This window comes from Gambusia affinis, linkage group LG16, assembly GCF_019740435.1.
Source record: "Gambusia affinis linkage group LG16, SWU_Gaff_1.0, whole genome shotgun sequence".
NCBI lineage: Eukaryota > Metazoa > Chordata > Actinopteri > Cyprinodontiformes > Poeciliidae > Gambusia > Gambusia affinis.
The window spans coordinates 21,372,726-21,391,381 of NC_057883.1; the positions used below are offsets into that span (position 1 = coordinate 21,372,726).

An 18,656-nucleotide genomic window follows, 5' to 3' on the forward strand; every position below is an offset into this window, starting at 1 on the left:
TACAAGAAGTTCTAACGGAAATTACTAGTTTATCAATTTGAATTAATTTTAATCCAATAAACCACTAATCAAAAACTAATAGTAAGCCAATGAATAGTTTGCATCCATAGCTTAAATAGAGTATTTTTATACCTCCTCTAACAAAGGTAAAATCAAATCAAACTTTATTTGTATAGCACATTTCAGCAGCAAGGCATTTCAAAGTGCTTTACATCAAATCAAACACAAAAATACAATGCACCATAGAATCAACAATAAAAACAATATCAAGTCAGATTCCGTCAATAAATTTGCAATTGATTACGTTTCGAATACAACTCTAAACAAGTGGGTTTTTAGTTTAAAAAATAAAAATAAATAAAATCTGTTAAATTATTATAACAGTCTATTTGGTAGAACAACAATTTGTATTAAGATTGGAAAAAATACCACCTCCCACTTTGGCAGAGAAAGCATACTATATTCTATTTTCCTTTCCTAAAAACATATAAAACAGTCACAATAAATTAAGTTTGCTTCACTGCCTTCCAAAGCAAAAAGCAAAGTTAGGGAGCAAATAAAAAGGTGTTTGCTCAGTCAGTGTTATTGTCTGCATCAAACCAGATGAAATACATAAAACATTGGAATTTGCTGAAGTGCAAAATGATTTGATTGTATTTTCCCATCAGAATACAGTTTATTTAAAACAACAACATGTCAGAATAAAAGCAGCGCTGTGCAGATCTGCATGAGGGCAGCTGGTCTTTTTTCCACAACAAAAAAAAGAGCCAAATCAGCAGTCAGCAGGCAGACAGGTCATCTAATCCACTTTGTCCAGAACCTGAAACTCGCCGCTGGCTTTTATCCCTTCTGCACAAACTGTTTGTGTTTTTATCCGAAGCAGCAGAGAGGAACAACTGTTTGCTGTTTTTCCTGTGAGGAATCCCGGCGCCCTAATTGGACCGCAGGGCTTTAAAGGCTGTAGCAAGTCGGGAAGCGACTGCAACGAAGCTTAAATTAACACAAACATCAATGAGAGAGTCAGTGCGAGAAAGTTAAACTAATATCCAACTTTCTATGTTTACACACTGCAAAAACACAAAATCTTACCAACTATTTTTCGAAAAAGTGAAAACATATCTAATCCCTATCTAAATTAAATTAAATGCATCACTTACCAACTCAGTAATTATCTGAAAAGTATAATTAAAAACTTGCATTTATATGCCTGTTTAATTTACTGTGCTAAAGAAAAAAAATTATTACACATATATAGATAGATTAGTTCAGGACATAGAAAAACACAACCTGCACTGCAAAAACACAAAATCTTACCAAATGTTTTTGGTTTATGGTGCAAATATCTTAGTACACTTGAAATAAGTAAAAACTAACGTTTTAGCAAATTAAGGGAGCTTGTTTTTAGTCAATAATTCCTTAATTTTGATTAAATTGTTCTAGTTCCACTGACAGATTATATAATTTATAACGACATTTTTCTCATGTTTCAATTGAAATAATCTCCCAGTGGAACTAGAACTTTTTTTTGTTACATGTTTAACCAAATTTGTGAAACTATTCACTGCAAAAACACAATCTTACAAAGTTTTTCTGGTCTAGTTTCTAGAGTGAATATCTAAGTACAAATAAGACAAAACCACCTTACAAGTGACTTTTCAGCTCGTCTTAGGTATACAATTCCTTAATCTTAATGAAAAGTACTAGTTCCACTGGAAGATTATTTAACTTATAACAATAATTTTTTTCCATATTCAATATTAAGGAATTATTGACTTAAAAGGAGCTCCTACATCTTGCTGAAAAGTTACTTGTAAGTTAGTTTTGTCTTATTTCAAGTGTACTAAGACATTTGCACTAGAGACTTGAACCAAAATACTGAAGGTAAGGTTTTTTGTTTTTGCAGTGCAGGAGGTAAAATGACAGAAGGGGAAGTTTTAGTCTGCGTTTTAAATGGCGGTGATGTTAGCTGGGTGATTCTCACCTGAGGGACAAAATTCTGGTGGGAATAGAAAAGAGGACAAAACAAGAGATGAAAACAGGAGGTGCTTTCAAAAACAGGCTACAGGAGAAGATGTGTCTGGGAAAACACGACACAATGAGGGGGGGAAAAACTCAGCTGGAGAATAAAAATGTTTATTTCACTTTTCCAGTTAAAAAAAACTCTTACAGTGAAATTTCTCTAAGAAAGTAGAATATTACAGTAGCAATTTATTTCGTAGCATTTGCTAATCTGATAGTTCTACAAAAATTGCATAAAAGAAACAGGTAGGCAAAAGTATGCAAAAGGAAAGTTTAGCGGAAGAAAAACATATCGTAGGAACATCAGATTATGAGAGAAAGTCTCATTCTAGTTGTGAATCGGAGTGCAGCTGGAGTTACAGGAAATGTTCAGGATATGGGCTACACCTGTTGCATTCCTTATTATTTTTACTCCAGAACTGGAGTCAGTGTAGGAAGAATCTCAATTTGATCAAAGGAGAAAAAGGATTGAACTGTTCCTCCATTTCTGACATAAGATTTTGCATTTTATTTAAAAATAAAGGTCCCAGTTTCTGGAAAAACTGCAGAGCGGAAGAAAAATCCTTTGCTGTTACCTAGCAACCACTGCCAAGTCTAGTAAAAATGGAGCTCCAGCACCAGTGGTCAGCTGATTTTACCACCGCTGAAAAAGATAAGTGTTTATTTGTTGACTTAACATTTATAAACCATTTGCTGCATTCCTGTTGGTTGTGCAGGAGACTCTGCTTTTACTTTTCAAACATGTACGGTTATATAATTTGGCATATTTGCAGCCATTTTGATGTGTGAGTGTAAATGTTACATTGGGGGCCGTGGCCAGCAGCAGTTCATTTGGATTTAAAGTGACAAGAGGCTGTAAAACAGCTCAAAATAGGCAGAACTGAGCAGACTGATATCTCACTATCTAAGAATGATTCTTTTAGAAAGTTTTTCCTCTAGTTTTAGTGAACACAAGCAGACGGTATTAAAGCTGGGAGGTTTGTTTGGACTGAGCTGCTCTTCTTCTGATTATGTTAATGTCATCCAGGAACGGGAAAAGACTTTTGTTCCCCTGGCAGACTTAATTTGTAGCTTGACCTCCACGTGAACACACGCACACAGAAGTGACAAAGAAGCCTCTTTCTGCATCAGTCTTGTTAAATGTCAGTGAATTTGGCTGGTAGAAAACCTGAGGGCTCAAACGGCAGAAACACAAAGCAACATGGCTGTGTTGACTGAAGATTTACAACATCATTAATAAAACTAGGGCTGCAACTAAAGATTAGTTTAGTAATAAAATATTTTCTCAATTATTCTGACGATTAATTGGGCAATCAAATAAAAATGCAAACAATTTAATTCTTTTTTTTTAAAACAACATTAATATTAACTGCAAAATGTATATATTTTTTCTACCGTTTTGGCTTAATTATTGTTCTAACCATGTTGCTCTTCCTGCAAATGTTTTTTTTTTTTTGTGAGTCTCTTTACTCCAATTAATTGTTTACTGTATTTTTCGGACTATAAGCTGCTAACTTTTTTCCGCTTTGAACCATACAGTTTGTTTCCCGGTGCGGCTTTTCTGTGGATTTTTCTTCAACCACCAGGGGGCTCTTCAGCAGGAAATGAATCATTGGAAGTCAAAATTGGAAATCAAAGAAGAAAGCGCTAATTTGCTAATTTAGAACATGCTAGCAGCAGGCATGACGGAGAAATTTCTTCAAACTCAAACTCCCTCATCATGGAAACCACATGAAGAGTAAGATGCAGCTTTTAAGTTGAAGGCTATCGATCTGACAGTACAGATCAATAGCCGCTGCACGTAAACTCGGAGTGAACGAATCCATGGTTCTGCGTTGGAGACGGAGGGCTGCGTCCTCAATAGCAGATGTATTAAGATTCAGGCCTCTGTTGCTTCCTTATGAAAAACCGAGAGCGGCGGAGAGAGCCGCGGCTTAAATTCAAGTTCAAATTCAAGTTTGGAGTTAAAAAAAAAACAACTTTGTGGGTGCGGCTCACAGTGACGTGCGCCGTATAGTCAATAACTGAATTAGTAGACGATTATCTTAATAATCGATTAATCCCTATTAATTTGTTTAATCGTTTCAGCACTTAAGACATGGTGAATCTTTCATAAAAATAGCACAAAATATAAATCAAAAACAAAAAACAAATTTATGAATCTGCTGAATAGTATGACGGAGTATTAGGGTGATGATAAGAGAATTAAAAATAATAAATAAAATTGACTATTAGGACTTTTTATTCCCATATTATTTTTACTTTATTCAACTTTATTCTTGTATTATTAAAAATTTTTCCACAAAATTTTATGACCTTATTATCGTATAATTTAACCTTCATTCTCATAAGAATTAATTTGGGTAATTTCTGACTTTATTCTGATTATTGTTTGTGATTTATTATTTTTTTTATCAGTGTTTTACTCCTGGTACTCCGTCGCAGGACTACGGTACTTTAGGAATCCTCTGTTTTGGTTCCTGACCTCTTGTTGGCTGCCGGGCCGGCGTCCTTCCTGGTCCCGGGTCCAGACGGGGAGGGCAGGGTGCTGCTGCCTTTCTTCGGCAGGACGGTCCCATTGTTGACCGTGGGCCGCAGCGGCAGAGTGGCGATCATCGGCCTGGCTGGAAAACAAACAACCAGAAGCAGGACGGTGAGGAGCGTCAGCTGCAGCGGTGAAATCAGCGACGAGGGAGGAGAGTAACAAAATATAAAAACACCAAACTGATCACTTTATATCAGGATTTACATTTTACCAACATTAAGATACTGTTTGGATGTTTTGACATTATTCTGGAGGGTCTATCAAGCCCACTTACTTGATTTGGACACATTATTTCCAGAAGAATTCGCCATTCTGATAAATTTCTTGTAATTATTAAAATGCTTTATTGTGAAGTTAGGGAAGATCAAAAGTGTTCATATTCATTGGCGTTGCAACTGACGATTATTCTTAGTGGATTATTCTGATGATTAATTGATTAATCAGATTTAAAAAATGGCACATTTTGCAGATTTTTCAGCTAACAAATTAAATATTTTTTCTTTTTTTTTTACAATATTAGAAATACACTAAAAGATGAAAATAAACAAATAATTTTGCTTTTTAAATAAGAAAAATATTTTATTTCCTAAAATAAGTTAATATCATAAACATGACATAACACCTGTCATAACCCAAGCAGAGTTCCAGCATGTCTGGTCAGCTGGCTCTGTTTTGATGTTCAGTTACCACCCATAAATCACTTTCTGCATTCTTGTTGGTTGTGTAGAAGAGTCCACTTCTGCTTTTCAAAGCTGTTCAGTTGTATAATTGCGCATCTGTTTGCTGCCATTTTCATGTGCGAGTGCAAACGTTGAGTTGGAGTCGTGGACAGCAGCAGCTCATTCTGAACTGAGCAGACTAAAATGTAATTATCTAAGGATGATTTTGTTTAAAAAATGTAATAACATATTTTGTGAAGTCCACGAACCAATCCTAACCTGTACATAATAGATCAGCTTTACAAACACATGGAGAGTTTTTATTAAACAGAGATACAAAAATGACGGCATGCAGGTGGACAGACAGCAGCAGTGGCAGCATGCAAAACAATGCAGCAAGTGCAGCCTGGACAAACGTAACAGGTCCTGCGGAGTGGAGTAAATCAAAAAATCAGCAGCAGGACAGTTGAACTCACAGATGTGAAGGCGAAAAAATCAAGACGCCATAATTTTCTAACATTTGAAGATACAGTTGGATTTAAAGAGGAATTAGACATCTGTCATTTTGCTGAAGTAGTTTACAGTGTGTTTAGATCTGACTCTTCAAACAGGTTTACGTCTGGAGAAGGATGATTAGAAGTGTTCAAAACTCAATAAATACATAAATACAATTAGAAAGATACCATATTAGTTTAACTTCGACGGTAGTTTACCAAACTTTGCTCTTTAAGAAAAACTCTAAAACAAGACTAAAACACAAAATCTTACCAAGGATTTTTTTGTCTTCACTGCAAAAAAACCCAACTCTCTAATTTACATTTAATTTAAAAATATCTACCAGAATTGCCAGAATTTTACTGTACAAATAAAGATTTTAACATATAAACATGGTATAAATATGATAAAAATACAGTAAAATCTGTTACCTCAGTGGCCGGTACTTTACTGTAAATTAGAGATGTTTTTTTTATAGTGTACTTTCTAGTACGAACATCTGAGTACACTTGAAATAAGAAAATGTTAACTTATAAGTAACTTTTCACTACGATGTAGAAGTTTGTTTTCAGTATATAATTCCTTCATATTCATGAAAAAGTTCTATAGTTCCATGTTATAACGTCTTCACTTGGGAAAAATGTCTTCTTACTAGTGAAAAAAAATTCCCAGTGTTACTTACACTTTTTGGTCAATATTCAATAATAATTGACTAAAAACAAGCTCCAATACTTTGGTGTAAAGCTACGTTTAAGTTAATTCTGTCTTATTTCAAGTGTACGAAGATATTTGCACAAGAAACTAGACAAAATACCCTCTAATAAACATTTAAATCTACCGATTTTAGTAGTTTAAACAAGAAATATCCCTTATTATGAATAAATATGAACAGTGGAAACGGTTTTAGCATTACCGCACTCTTCCTTCGCTCTGTCGTTCATAGTTCAGCCAATCAGAACCAAGGAAAATCAACGGCGCTCCTGGATTGGCTGCTTTGAAAATGCCAGCTAATTGTGTATCATGTAGCATTGAGTTTAAGTATTTTTGATTCCCAAGCTTCATTTTGTCAGCAAAAAAACCCCAACTTTACTGTAGGGGGTTCTAACTTTTTCCTCAAGTAAAAAACTGTTTTGTTTTTTATTCTTGCTCTTTAAGTGAAATTAAATCTTTCCATGTACACATAAAAAGAATTAGACATCAATTTATGAACATGACAAACTTTATAAAAAATAAATGTTACATTTACAAATAGAATATTTTAGAAAGGTTGCATTTTTTATTTTGTGTAATGTGAATAAATTATTTATTCTTATTAATGTCCCATATAGGGAAATTCCAGATTTAACAGCATAATTAGGTGTAAAATGTTCTTAAAGTGTTAGAAACAATATAGAAACTACAAGTTATAGTAAATCAAAGTTTTCTTTTCTTAAATCTGTCTTCTAATGTGAACATTGTGCAGGATATTGATGTGAAATGTTGCAGGCAACGACTGGAAAGTGCACAACAGGCCCGGTGAGTGCAGACAAGCTACAGACAGCCTACCTGACTTGCCAAAACTGCTGTCTGCTGATGGAGATTTTCTCATCTTAGTGGGCTCTATCGCACAACGCAATTAACAAAACAACACAGTCATGGAGGAGGAGAGAGTGACAGCTGGTCAGAGGAATCAAGCAGAATCTGAAGTAAACTTTGGCAGGAAGAAGAAACTTAAAGAAAAAGCTCCACAAACAGATAAAATCATGTAAGGAGGAACAAAGCAGAGGTAAAAGTGAAGGTTCTGGTTCTGTGTTACCTTTGGTGGGTCCTCTGCGCGACCCCATGGCCTGCTGCTCCTCCGAGTGGTTCAGCCTCCGAACCACGTCGGCCAGAGCGGACTTGAGCAGCTGGATCTCATCCTCCTGCATCTGGACCCGCTGTTCCAGGGAGGCGATGCGGTCCGTCACCTCCATGCTGCTGGCTGCCGACGCGCTGTCATCTGAGGAGACAAGAGGTCAGATATGTCAACGTATTACAAGAAAGACACATTTAAAGGGAACATACCAGGCAAAATTCACATTTAGCACATTTTTATGCTTCCATTTGGGTTTCTACTGATTCTAAAAACAGCCAAAGTGCTTAAAAAAACCCAAGCTGTTTTTATTGGCAATAAGTTAATGTCTTTTAGTGTCTGGAAAATCCACCCGATTGTTAAAGGTGACCTATTACATCTTTAACAGCTTCCTTGAACCGGATAGGATAGGTCCATGACATCATTCTTGGATTGTGACATTTCAGTTCTGCCTAGTTTGAGGTGTTTAGGGCCTCTTGTCACTTTACATCTAAATAAACTGCTGATAGCTACGGCCCCTCAAAATCAACATTTACACTTTTAAGTGAACATATGTGAAATTATACAACCGTACATCTTTGAAAAGCAAAAGTGGAGCCTCCTGCACAGTTAACAAGAATGCAGCAAGTGTTTTTGGAATGGTAAGTCAACAACAAAACTCTTGTCTTTTCCAGCAGCCATTGTACAGAACATACAGTGGAAGAACCAGCTGACCAAACATGCTGGAGTTCAGTTTGCTAGTCAAGTGTACTCAGATATTTGCACAAGAAACTAGACAAACTAAAAAAAATACCCTGTAGTAATGCTAGGTGACAGGCAGTGTAACTTTATATTCTGAAGTTTTTAAAATGGCTTATTTTCCAGACCCCAATGCTACACATTTTTTAAACCTTTGGACTGTTTTTAGAAGCAGTTGAGACTCAAATAGAAGTATAGAAACTCACTATATGCAAATTTTGCACATTTGAAAGTCACTATGATGTTACTTAGCAACCCAACTTGAGCTCCAGCATATTTGGTCAGCTGGCTTTACCATTGTACAATGGCTGCTGGAAACGACAAGTGTTTTGCTGTTGACATGCCATCCAGAAACCACTTGCTGCATTCTTGTAGATTGTGCAGGAGACTCCACTTCTCCTTTTCAAAGACACATGGTTGCATAATTGCGTTGTTATTCATGTGCAATAGTAAACGTTAAGTTGGGGAAGCAGCAGCAGATTATTTGTATTTAAAGTAACAAGAGCTCGTAAAACAGCTTGAAAGAGGCAGACCTGAGCAGACTTAAATCTCATCATCTAGAAATGATTTTATGCAACAACAAAAAAAAAAAAAAAAACTGTAACAGGTTTGTATCGCCCATAGACTTACCCTAACCTCTTCAATAACACATAACAGGTCACTTTTAACAGATAAGCTTTGCCTTACTAAAGAGAAAATCAAATTGGATGCGAGGTTAATCACAGATTTGTTTCCAATGTCTTCCTGGCCTCTCATCAAGCTGAACAGATTATTATTTTGTCTCCAGCAGAAACGCAGATCAGGGCCAAGCACCGGCCACCAGGGTCCACTTCATTAATGATAACACATGCACACCCACTTACCCGGGGTGTCCTCCATTAACACTTTGATGTCAGGATGGGTTGTTGAAATATTCATGTAAATCAATGCCGTGTTCTCCCCACAGATTGATAATGAATTATTCATGTTGGAGCAGACCCACTCAGAGTCTGAGTTCGACCCCCCGCCGCCTGACACCATTACGGAAAAGCCTCTTGACCTCCGTAAATAACATCTTCAAACAATCAGCTGCAGCAGTTGTTGATTTCAGAAGCTGGAAGTAAAGTGGCATGATGAGCTCCTGAGGGTTCATGAAAGCTTTTTAAAAGGTTACATCCCCAACCGAGACGCGATCAGATCTGAAATACAGAAAACAAATCTTCCCAAACGAATATCACATATTAAAATGTTTTGGTCAATAAGTGGGAAGACATTTAGTGCGTCCTTATTTCTCGTAAAAGTCAAGTAGATTTTATTTGTATGTAGCCTCACAAAACAACATTTGTTACCTTTTCAGCTGCTGCAGTTCACTTTCACACTGAACTGTAAAATACCACATCTTTGAAAAACCTGTTCATCTCCTCGTCAGTGGGGGCGTTGCACTGAAAACCACTAAACGAAACGACAAAACAAACCTCTGAAGAAAATACTGAGCTAAACTTCCTTCTTCACAAAATCTAATCAAAAATGGAGAGGCGTCAGATTTTAATGGTTGTAGGAATTTTCTTTTGTTTTTAGTAAAAGACAGCGACCCATTTCTCCTGCAGGTGATAGATTCCCGTGTTTGTTTTGGTTGTATTTACCCAGAATGCCCTGCATTGTAGTCCACTTCCTACTTTTGGAGTAGTCTCTGAACCAACAGAGTTCACTTCAACTGAACCGAGACCGAGGTTTGTAGGGGGACCAGATCTTTTGGTCCACTTAGAGTTCAATTACACGTTCACAACTACTCAGACGAACCGGACTTTCTAGACAACTTTTTAAAAACAAACTTAGCACAGATAGTTACAAAATCAGAAAGTGTATTCTAAAGAAAGTTTGGTGGTTCACAATCTTAATGAAACCACCTGCCTTCCTCGTCTGATTTATTTGTGTCTACTAATTAAAGGGCCAGCGTTATGTAAAATCGACATTATGAGCTTTACATCATATTTAATGTCAATCCCTCATCAAAAACACCTGAAATGTTGCTATGATTCTTTCATGTGTGTTTAAGAAATTCTTAAATCTCCATTGCAATCAGTTGTGCAAGACACCTGGGTGGACCTAGCCCCGCCTTCGAGGACAAAGCTCCTCATTTTAGCTGCAACTCAGAAATTTTGAGACAGATCTCAGAAATTTTTGAGTAAAAATTGAGGTAATTTCTGAGTTTCAAAAATCAAAAATGTTCGACCCAGTGCCGAGGCATCACTCCTCCTCGGAGCTGCAGTTTCCAAACTTCCACCTCACAGAACAGCCGCCACCAGCAAATCCTCAACATGGCTCCTTCAGACTAGCCAGCAGCAATTAGCAAACACTTGGTGGAACTGTGCATCAGCTGTGCTCATTACAGGAGCTACTTCTCAGTGCAATGCAAGTAAAAACATTAAGAGGTTAATGGAGGAACCAGGTTATGGTGACTTCCGGATGGCGGAGTTGCAGAAAGAGCAAGAGATTTTAAAGAGACAAAAGCCCAATTTCAAGGCATCAAAAAATGTTTTTTAAGCCATATTTGATATATACAGCATTCTTTGACAACTGAATTTATCATAGATCCTTAATCCTGCTATAAAATGGCTGGAAAATACATAATATTGGCTCTTTAAAACTTCTGTAACTACACAACAAACCAAGCTTACAAGAGCAATGATGAATTAATGAATGCTTATGAACTCTTCCTGCTGCCTGCAGAGGAATAAACCACAGAAAAAAAAAACCACAGTCCAGACAGTCCAACGTCAACCACAGGACGTATTTAAGACTTTTAAAAATGAATTTAAGACTTTTTAAAGATGCGTAGTAAACACATCTTTAAAAATCTTTTTTTTTTAAATAAAAGCATAGATGTTGCCAGAAACGACCAACTGCTTTCCTCTCACCTGCAAATATCTCACCAAGGCAATCCATGTACATGTTTAAATGTGAATGTCTGTCAGGATGTGAATTTCCTCAGATGAAGCTTCTCCTGTCTGCTGAGAATCTGCTGTGAGTCTGTTCTGTACACAGACAGCGATGGTGGAGCCGCCGTACAATGACTGGGTGTCACAGCTCTGAGCTAACATCCTCCGTCTGTCACCCGGCTCCCACCAGTCAGAGAAGTTCTTCCAGAAAAACAAAACGAATGCTTCCTAAATAACACCAAAACATACTTTCTACCCAGAGATTCACATCACTGAGGTGTCAATCTTTATTTAGCAACACATCCTCCATCACAGTGTGGAGACTTGAACATTGTTCTGTCTGTGGGAGAAAGGATTTCTGCCTGATAACAATCTCCAGTGGGGTCTTCACACCTGTCAGCCATCATCTGTAATCGCTGTCTGTCTTCCTTAGCTTCCCTCCAACTTTTCCCCTGTCAGTCCTGGTTTCATTACTGGATCAAAATGTGGCGAGGTCACAAATCAGAGACCGTGCTCTCTGCTCACCTTAATGCAGTGTTTCCCAACCCTGGTCCTCAAGGCACACTGCCCTGCATGTTTTAGGTATTTCCTTGCTTCAGTGCAGCTGATTTCAATTGATGACTGATTAACAGGCGTTTGTTGAACTGCAATCAGTTGAATCAGGCACATTAAAGCAGGGAAACCTCTAAAACATGTAGGACAGTGTGCCTTGAGGACCAGGGTTGGGAAACACTGCCTTAATGGATCTGGGCATGGTGTCCCCCAATACCTCCCCCTGGAAAACAATGAGATTCAGGCAGGAAGCCTCAAGCTTGACTGCATGTCCATCATTTTTTATAAACATTTGAGACGCAAATGGAAATATACAAACATGTAAGATGTGAATTTTGCTTAATAGGTCTCCTTTAAGGATGAAAAGCTATCGAAACCCACTGTCTTCTTCTTAAATCATCTGATAAAACCACAAAAGTTGAGTTACATCTCATTGAGAGTTATTTTAAATACCAGCAAGAATGGCTGAACCACTTAAGTTTATCTTTTTTAAATTAATGCCGTAAAACATTTTTAAAAACTGCATTTTGGGTTTACTCAAGTTATCTTTCTTTGAATTGAAATCTCATAAGTGTGGCAACAAAAAACAGATTAAATTGTTTTTACGATTATATGCAAAACAGGAATTTTAAAAACACGTGAAGCTCATTCCAAGAACGCGGAGAGTCCAGCTGTATTCAACGTGTTGGACCTTCTCATGAACAGATGGTTAATGTTAAACATGCCAACAATCCACCGACAAACAGGCTGGTTAATGTTCGCTTTCTTTGCTCCAGCAGAGCAGAAACGTTTCAATAAACCTAAAAAAAAACTGACGGAAAGTTCAGGAAAAATCTGTCGGATGATCTAAAAATCCACAAGTATTTGCACAAACAAAAAGATGATAAAAGTCAAAATGGCGGCAAGGAAAAGCCTGTTAAAACACTTTGACTTCTGTTTGTTTTCCAAAGTACATTGAAATCACCACTTCTGGCTTATCTGCTGGACAAACCCAGACAGCTGGTTCCAATTCCAGAATATTCATTTGTTTGTCCAGATGGTGCGTTGCCACTGCAACTTCAGCTGGTGGAAATTGATCCTGAGGACATCAATTTTTCCCAGTGAGTCTCATTTGTTAAAAGAAACATCTGAACTCACTTTGCTGCTGGCTTTACTAATGGAGGTCCCAAACATTACTCAACTGGCTTAAAGAAATAAAAAAGAGGTAACATTCTGTCATTGGTTTCTCATAATTATTGGTTTAATAGATCATAATAATTTCACCAATCAACTCCAATTATTTTTGAGTTAAACAGCTGGATGTCATTAATCCTGACCCAGAACAGTAAACTGAAACATTTAACCAAGAAAAATGAGAAAAGTCATACTGCTTCTCCTAAATATGAGGTGGGCTCCATCCTGGAGTTAGCAAAAAGTAATCACTTAAATCATTTTTATACTTTCATTTGGGTCTCAACTGTTTCTAGAATAAGTCCACGATCTTAAAAAACCCACCCAGCCGTTTTTTGGTCAATAAGTTTGTGTTTTTTGGTGTCTGGAAAATGAGTTGTTTCAAAACCTCCCTATTGTTGAGTCACATTCAGCAGGCACTGTCTGTTACCTAGCAACCCCAGGCAGCCCAGCCGCATCACCTAGCAACCCAAGCTGAGTTCCAGCATTTCTGGCCAGCTGGTTTTACAACTGTATGCACTGTACAATGGCTGCTGGAAAAGACAAGTGTTTCATTGTTGACTTATCATCCAGAAACCACTTATCACATTCTTGTTGGTTGTGCAGAAGACTCAACTAATGCTTGCCAAACATCTACTGGTGTTTAGGTAACTGCCTGATTTATGCTCGTTGAAGCAGATTCAGGCATAAAAACTTCATATTATTATTTATATTTCCATTTCATCAACCATAGAATCACAAAGTGAAATTGTTAAAATAAATTGGCTTAATGGATTTTTTTTCGCTTTTGGACTAGAGTGAGGCGTCTTTTTTTGGCTATAGATGTCTTTCACAAAACTGCAATGAGAACAGTTTCATGTGGTCAACAGCAGGATCTTACTACTGGCGAAAACAACAAAGAAGACGACAGGAAGTGGTAGGAAAATTATGGATTGTTTTATTTTTTATCTACCCCAAAATGCAACATACGTTGTCGCTCCCAAGTATAAGCGGCTTGTCGCTGCAACGCCTGAATAAGATGCTAACGTCTCCTCTGATGGCTAACACATGGTTAGCGCTAGCACCATGGATTAATTATGAATCAAATCTCATGTAACTGTTCACATCCATTGCTGACATGTTTTTTAACGACTTACCGAATGAACAAACGTATTCTCATGTAATTGTCTTTTAATTTTTTGCTTAATGGAAACACCGTAATTGCGAAATTGCTTTTTTTCAACATTACCAGAATACAAGATTTGTGTGGATTAGTAGTGGAAATGCAGCTAATGATGCATCCCATGACTCGGCTGCGGTCTGCAGCAGGTGATCTGCTGATGTCATCGTAGCGAATTAACAGGTCAGTTGAGGGAAACAGGTGGCTGATTACAACGCACCGCTTAAAGCTCTTTGGAAATCCTCTCATACAAAACCTGAAGGGGGGATTAAAGAGCAGAAAACAAGCAGCACAGAGGGGGGGCGGGGGGGCGGGGGGGGGGGGAGCAAAAACAAAACAAAGCAAAGCAGACTGGGTGGCTTTATATGGCGACACAGGATCACTGAAAGCAGGAAACTCTGCATGTACCAGCAAGGGGTCAAAGAGGGGATGACAAGAGGCGAAACAACCCCCACGAGGGGTTAAAGCGCCGTCTTCCTATCAGTCACATCCTTCCTGAAGTCAAACTCAGGTCAGACGGCGGCCCCACCTTCATCCTCTCACCCTGACAGGAATGGCGATTTCAAACAATAAGATGTGCTGCTAGTCCAGCAAAATGCATCATCAAGAGGGAGAAGAGAAACATCAAGGGTTGTGTCTGTAAGAAAGACTAGAGATAGTTTCCTAATTATGTTTAATATGTTTATTTTACATTCATATATATATAAATAATGATTTCAAATGTGAAGTGCATTCATTTCGTAAAGGTGACCTATTATTCTTCCTTGAAGATGGGATATGCAAAATATGTTTGCATATCCCAAAACATAAATTTATTGCCAAAAATGGCTGCATGGTTTTCTTTAAGAGCTTGGATTATTTTCAGAAGTCATGAAGACCCAAATGAAAAAACAAAAATGTGCAAAATATGAATTTTGAATAACAAGTCTCCTTCAAATTTATAATGTGGAGATTTACACCTTTTCTCTATAAATATATTTCTAATGAGGGTAATAAAATCATCAACAACCAAAGTATTCCACACGATAAACACAAATAAGCATAAATTACATATTTCTAACCTTTGAGTTGGGTTGGAAAGAAAATTATTTGATAATAAACCGTTTTCGAAAACAATCTGTAACAAAGTCATGGGTTCGATTCCTACACTTAACATCTGAAATATAAAGTTTTAATAAAATCAACTCTTTAAAATAGCAGGAGGCTGTATATTTAACCATTGTGCACATTGATTTTGAAAAACAATAGAGTATGAGCTCCTTAATCAAATCTTCATTATGGTAAAATCATGTAAGTTTTTTAAATCCATGGAAACTCAACATTATGAGTAACATTGTACTTAGGAAAACTTTGTCCAGCTGATGTTAGCTCAGCTGGACAGGTGTGGCGCTGATAACGCCAAGGTAAGTGGTTCAATTCCCTTACTGGTCAAAGGTATTCTAAAGTCTTTCAGACAAACAATACTACAAAATTAAAACAGGTGGCAAACAAAATCAATACTTAAAAATACAAAAAGGTGGAAAATAAAATCAATACTTCAAAATAAAAAAGGTTGTAAAACAAAATCAATACTTCAAAATAAAAAAAGGTGGAAAATAAAATCAATACTTCAAAATAAAATTTTGCCGGAAAATACAGCTTTAAGCATGTTGATTTTGAAAAACATTTAAGCATTTCTTCAAATCTTCGTTGTAGAAAGATCATGTACATTTTTCTAACATTGACAAAGACAGAAGATTATGTGTGGCTGGTTAGCTCAGTTGGTTGGAGTGTGGTACTCATAAAGCCAAGGTCATGGGTTCAAGCCCCACATTGGCCAATGGACTCATGAAGTGTTTCATAAAGTCAATACTTCAAAATAGCATGAGGCTTTAAATTAAACCACATTTACTGTTGATTTTGAAAAACTTTTGCATTTCAATACTTTTGTCAAGATCATGTAAGTTTTTCTAACATTGACGAAGACACAAGATTATGTGTGGCTGGTTAGCTCAGTTGGTTGGAGTGTGGTACTCATAAAGCCAAGGTCATGGGTTCGATTCCTACACTAACCATCTGAAATTTAAAGTTTTAATAAAATCAACTCTTTAAAATAGCAGGAGGCTGTATATTTAACCATTGTGTGCATTGATTTTGAAAAACAATAGAGTATGAGCTCCTTAATCAAATCTTCATTGTGGTAAAATCATGCAAGTTTTTTAAATCCATGGAAACTCAACATTATGAGTAACATTGTACTTAGGAAAACTTTGTCCAGCTGATGTTAGCTCAGCTGGACAGGTGTGGCGCTGATAACGCCAAGGTAAGAGGTTCAATTCCCTTACTGGTCAAAGGTATTCTAAAGTCTTTCAGACAAACAATACTTCAAAATTAAAACGGGTGGCAAACAAACTCAATACTTAAAAATACAAAAAGGTGGAAAATAAAATCAATACTTCAAAATAAAAAAGGTTGTAAAACTAAATCAATACTTCAAAATAAAAAAGGTGGAAAATAAAATCAATACTTCAAAATAAAAAAGGTTGTAAAACTAAATCAATACTTCAAAATAAAAAAAGGTGGAAAATAAAATCAATACTTCAAAATAAAATTTTGCCAGAAAATACAGCTTTAAGCATGTTGATTTTGAAAAACATTTCAGCGTTTCTTCAAATCTTCATTGTCGAAAGATCATGTACGTTTCTCTAACATTGACGAAGACGCAAGATTATGTGTGGCTGATTAGCTCAGTTGGTTGGAGTGTGGTACTCATAAAGCCAAGGTCATGGGTTCAAGCCCCACATTGGCCAATGGACTCATGAAGTGTTTCATAAAGTCAATACTTCAAAATAGCATGAGGCTTTAAATTAAACCACATTTACTGTTGATTTTGAAAAACTTTTGCATTTCAATACTTTTGTCAAGATCATGTAAGTTTTTCTAACATTGACGAAGATGCAAGATTATGTGTGGCTGGTTAGCTCAGTTGGTTGGAGTGTGGTACTCATAAAGCCAAGGTCATGGGTTCAAGCCCCACATTGGCCAATGGACTCATGAAGTGTTTCATAAAGTCAATACTTCAAAATAGCATGAGGCTTTACATTAAACCACATTTACTGTTGATTTTGAAAAACTTTTGCATTTCAATACTTTTGTCAAGATCATGTAAGTTTTTCTAACATTGACGAAGACACAAGATTATGTGTGGCTGGTTAGCTCAGTTGGTTGGAGTGTGGTACTCATAAAGCCAAGGTCATGGGTTCAATTCCTACACTAACCATCTGAAATTTAAAGTTTTAATAAAATCAACTCTTTAAAATAGCAGGAGGCTGTATATTTAACCATTGTGCACATTGATTTTGAAAAACAATAGAGTATGAGCTCTTTAATCAAATCTTCATCGTGGTAAAATCATGTAAGTTTTTTAAATCAATGGAAACTCAACATTATGAGTAACATTGTACTTAGGAAAACTTTGTCCAGCTGATGTTAGCTCAGCTGGACAGGTGTGGAGCTGATAACGCCAAGGTAAGTGATTCAATTCCCTTACTGGTCAAAGGTATTCTAAAGTCTTTCAGACAAACAATACTTCAAAATTAAAACGGGTGGCAAACAAACTCAATACTTAAAAATACAAAAAGGTGGAAAATAAAATCAATACTTCAAAATAAAAAAGGTTGTAAAACTAAATCAATACTTCAAAATAAAAAAAGGTGGAAAATAAAATCAATACTTCAAAATAAAAAAGGTTGTAAAACAAAATCAATACTTCAAAATAAAAAAAGGTGGAAAATAAAATCAATACTTCAAAATAAAATTTTGCCAGAAAATACAGCTTTAAGCATGTTGATTTTGAAAAACATTTCAGCGTTTCTTCAAATCTTCATTGTCTAAAGATCATGTACGTTTCTCTAACATTGACGAAGACGCAAGATTATGTGTGGCTGGTTAGCTCAGTTGGTTGGAGTGTGGTACTCATAAAGCCAAGGTCATGGGTTCAAGCCCCACATTGGCCAATGGACTCATGAAGTGTTTCATAAAGTCAATACTTCAAAATAGCACGAGGCTTTAAATTAAACCACATTTACTGTTGATTTTGAAAAACTTTTGCATTTCAATAATTTTGTAAAGATCATGTACGTTTTTCTAACATTGACGAAAACACAAGATTATGTGTGGCTGGTTAGCTCAGTTGGTTGGAGTGTGGTACTCATAAAGCCAAGGTCATGGGTTCAATTCCTACACTAACCATCTGAAATTTAAAGTTTTAATAAAATCAACTCTTTAAAATAGCAGGAGGCTGTATATTTAACCATTGTGTGCATTGATTTTGAAAAACAATAGAGTATGAGCTCCTTACTCAAATCTTCATTGTGGTAAAATCATGTAAGTTTTTTAAATCCATGGAAACTCAACATTATGAGTAACATTGTACTTAGGAAAACTTTGTCCAGCTGATGTTAGCTCAGCTGGACAGGTGTGGCGCTGATAACGCCAAGGTAAGTGGTTCAATTCCCTTACTGGTCAAAGGTAATCTAATCGAATGAACAGCAATGGAAAAATTTATGGGAACATCTTTGATAAGAATCAT

At 36.5% G+C, this 18,656-nt stretch overlaps 1 protein-coding gene across 2 annotated transcripts in view; it reads right to left on the reverse strand.

Moving 5' to 3' along the window:
• Positions 1 to 18,656, reverse strand: part of eml1 (EMAP like 1) — a 55,299-nt gene that overhangs the window by 21,630 nt on the left and 15,013 nt on the right. For both annotated transcript variants that reach the window (XM_044143527.1, XM_044143528.1), the window contains exons 2-3: positions 7,514 to 7,696; positions 4,505 to 4,643 (exon numbers count right to left, since the gene is read on the reverse strand). In XM_044143527.1, coding sequence (XP_043999462.1) covers positions 4,505 to 4,643; positions 7,514 to 7,696 — 322 coding nt within the window. The remainder of the gene's footprint in view (positions 1 to 4,504; positions 4,644 to 7,513; positions 7,697 to 18,656) is intronic.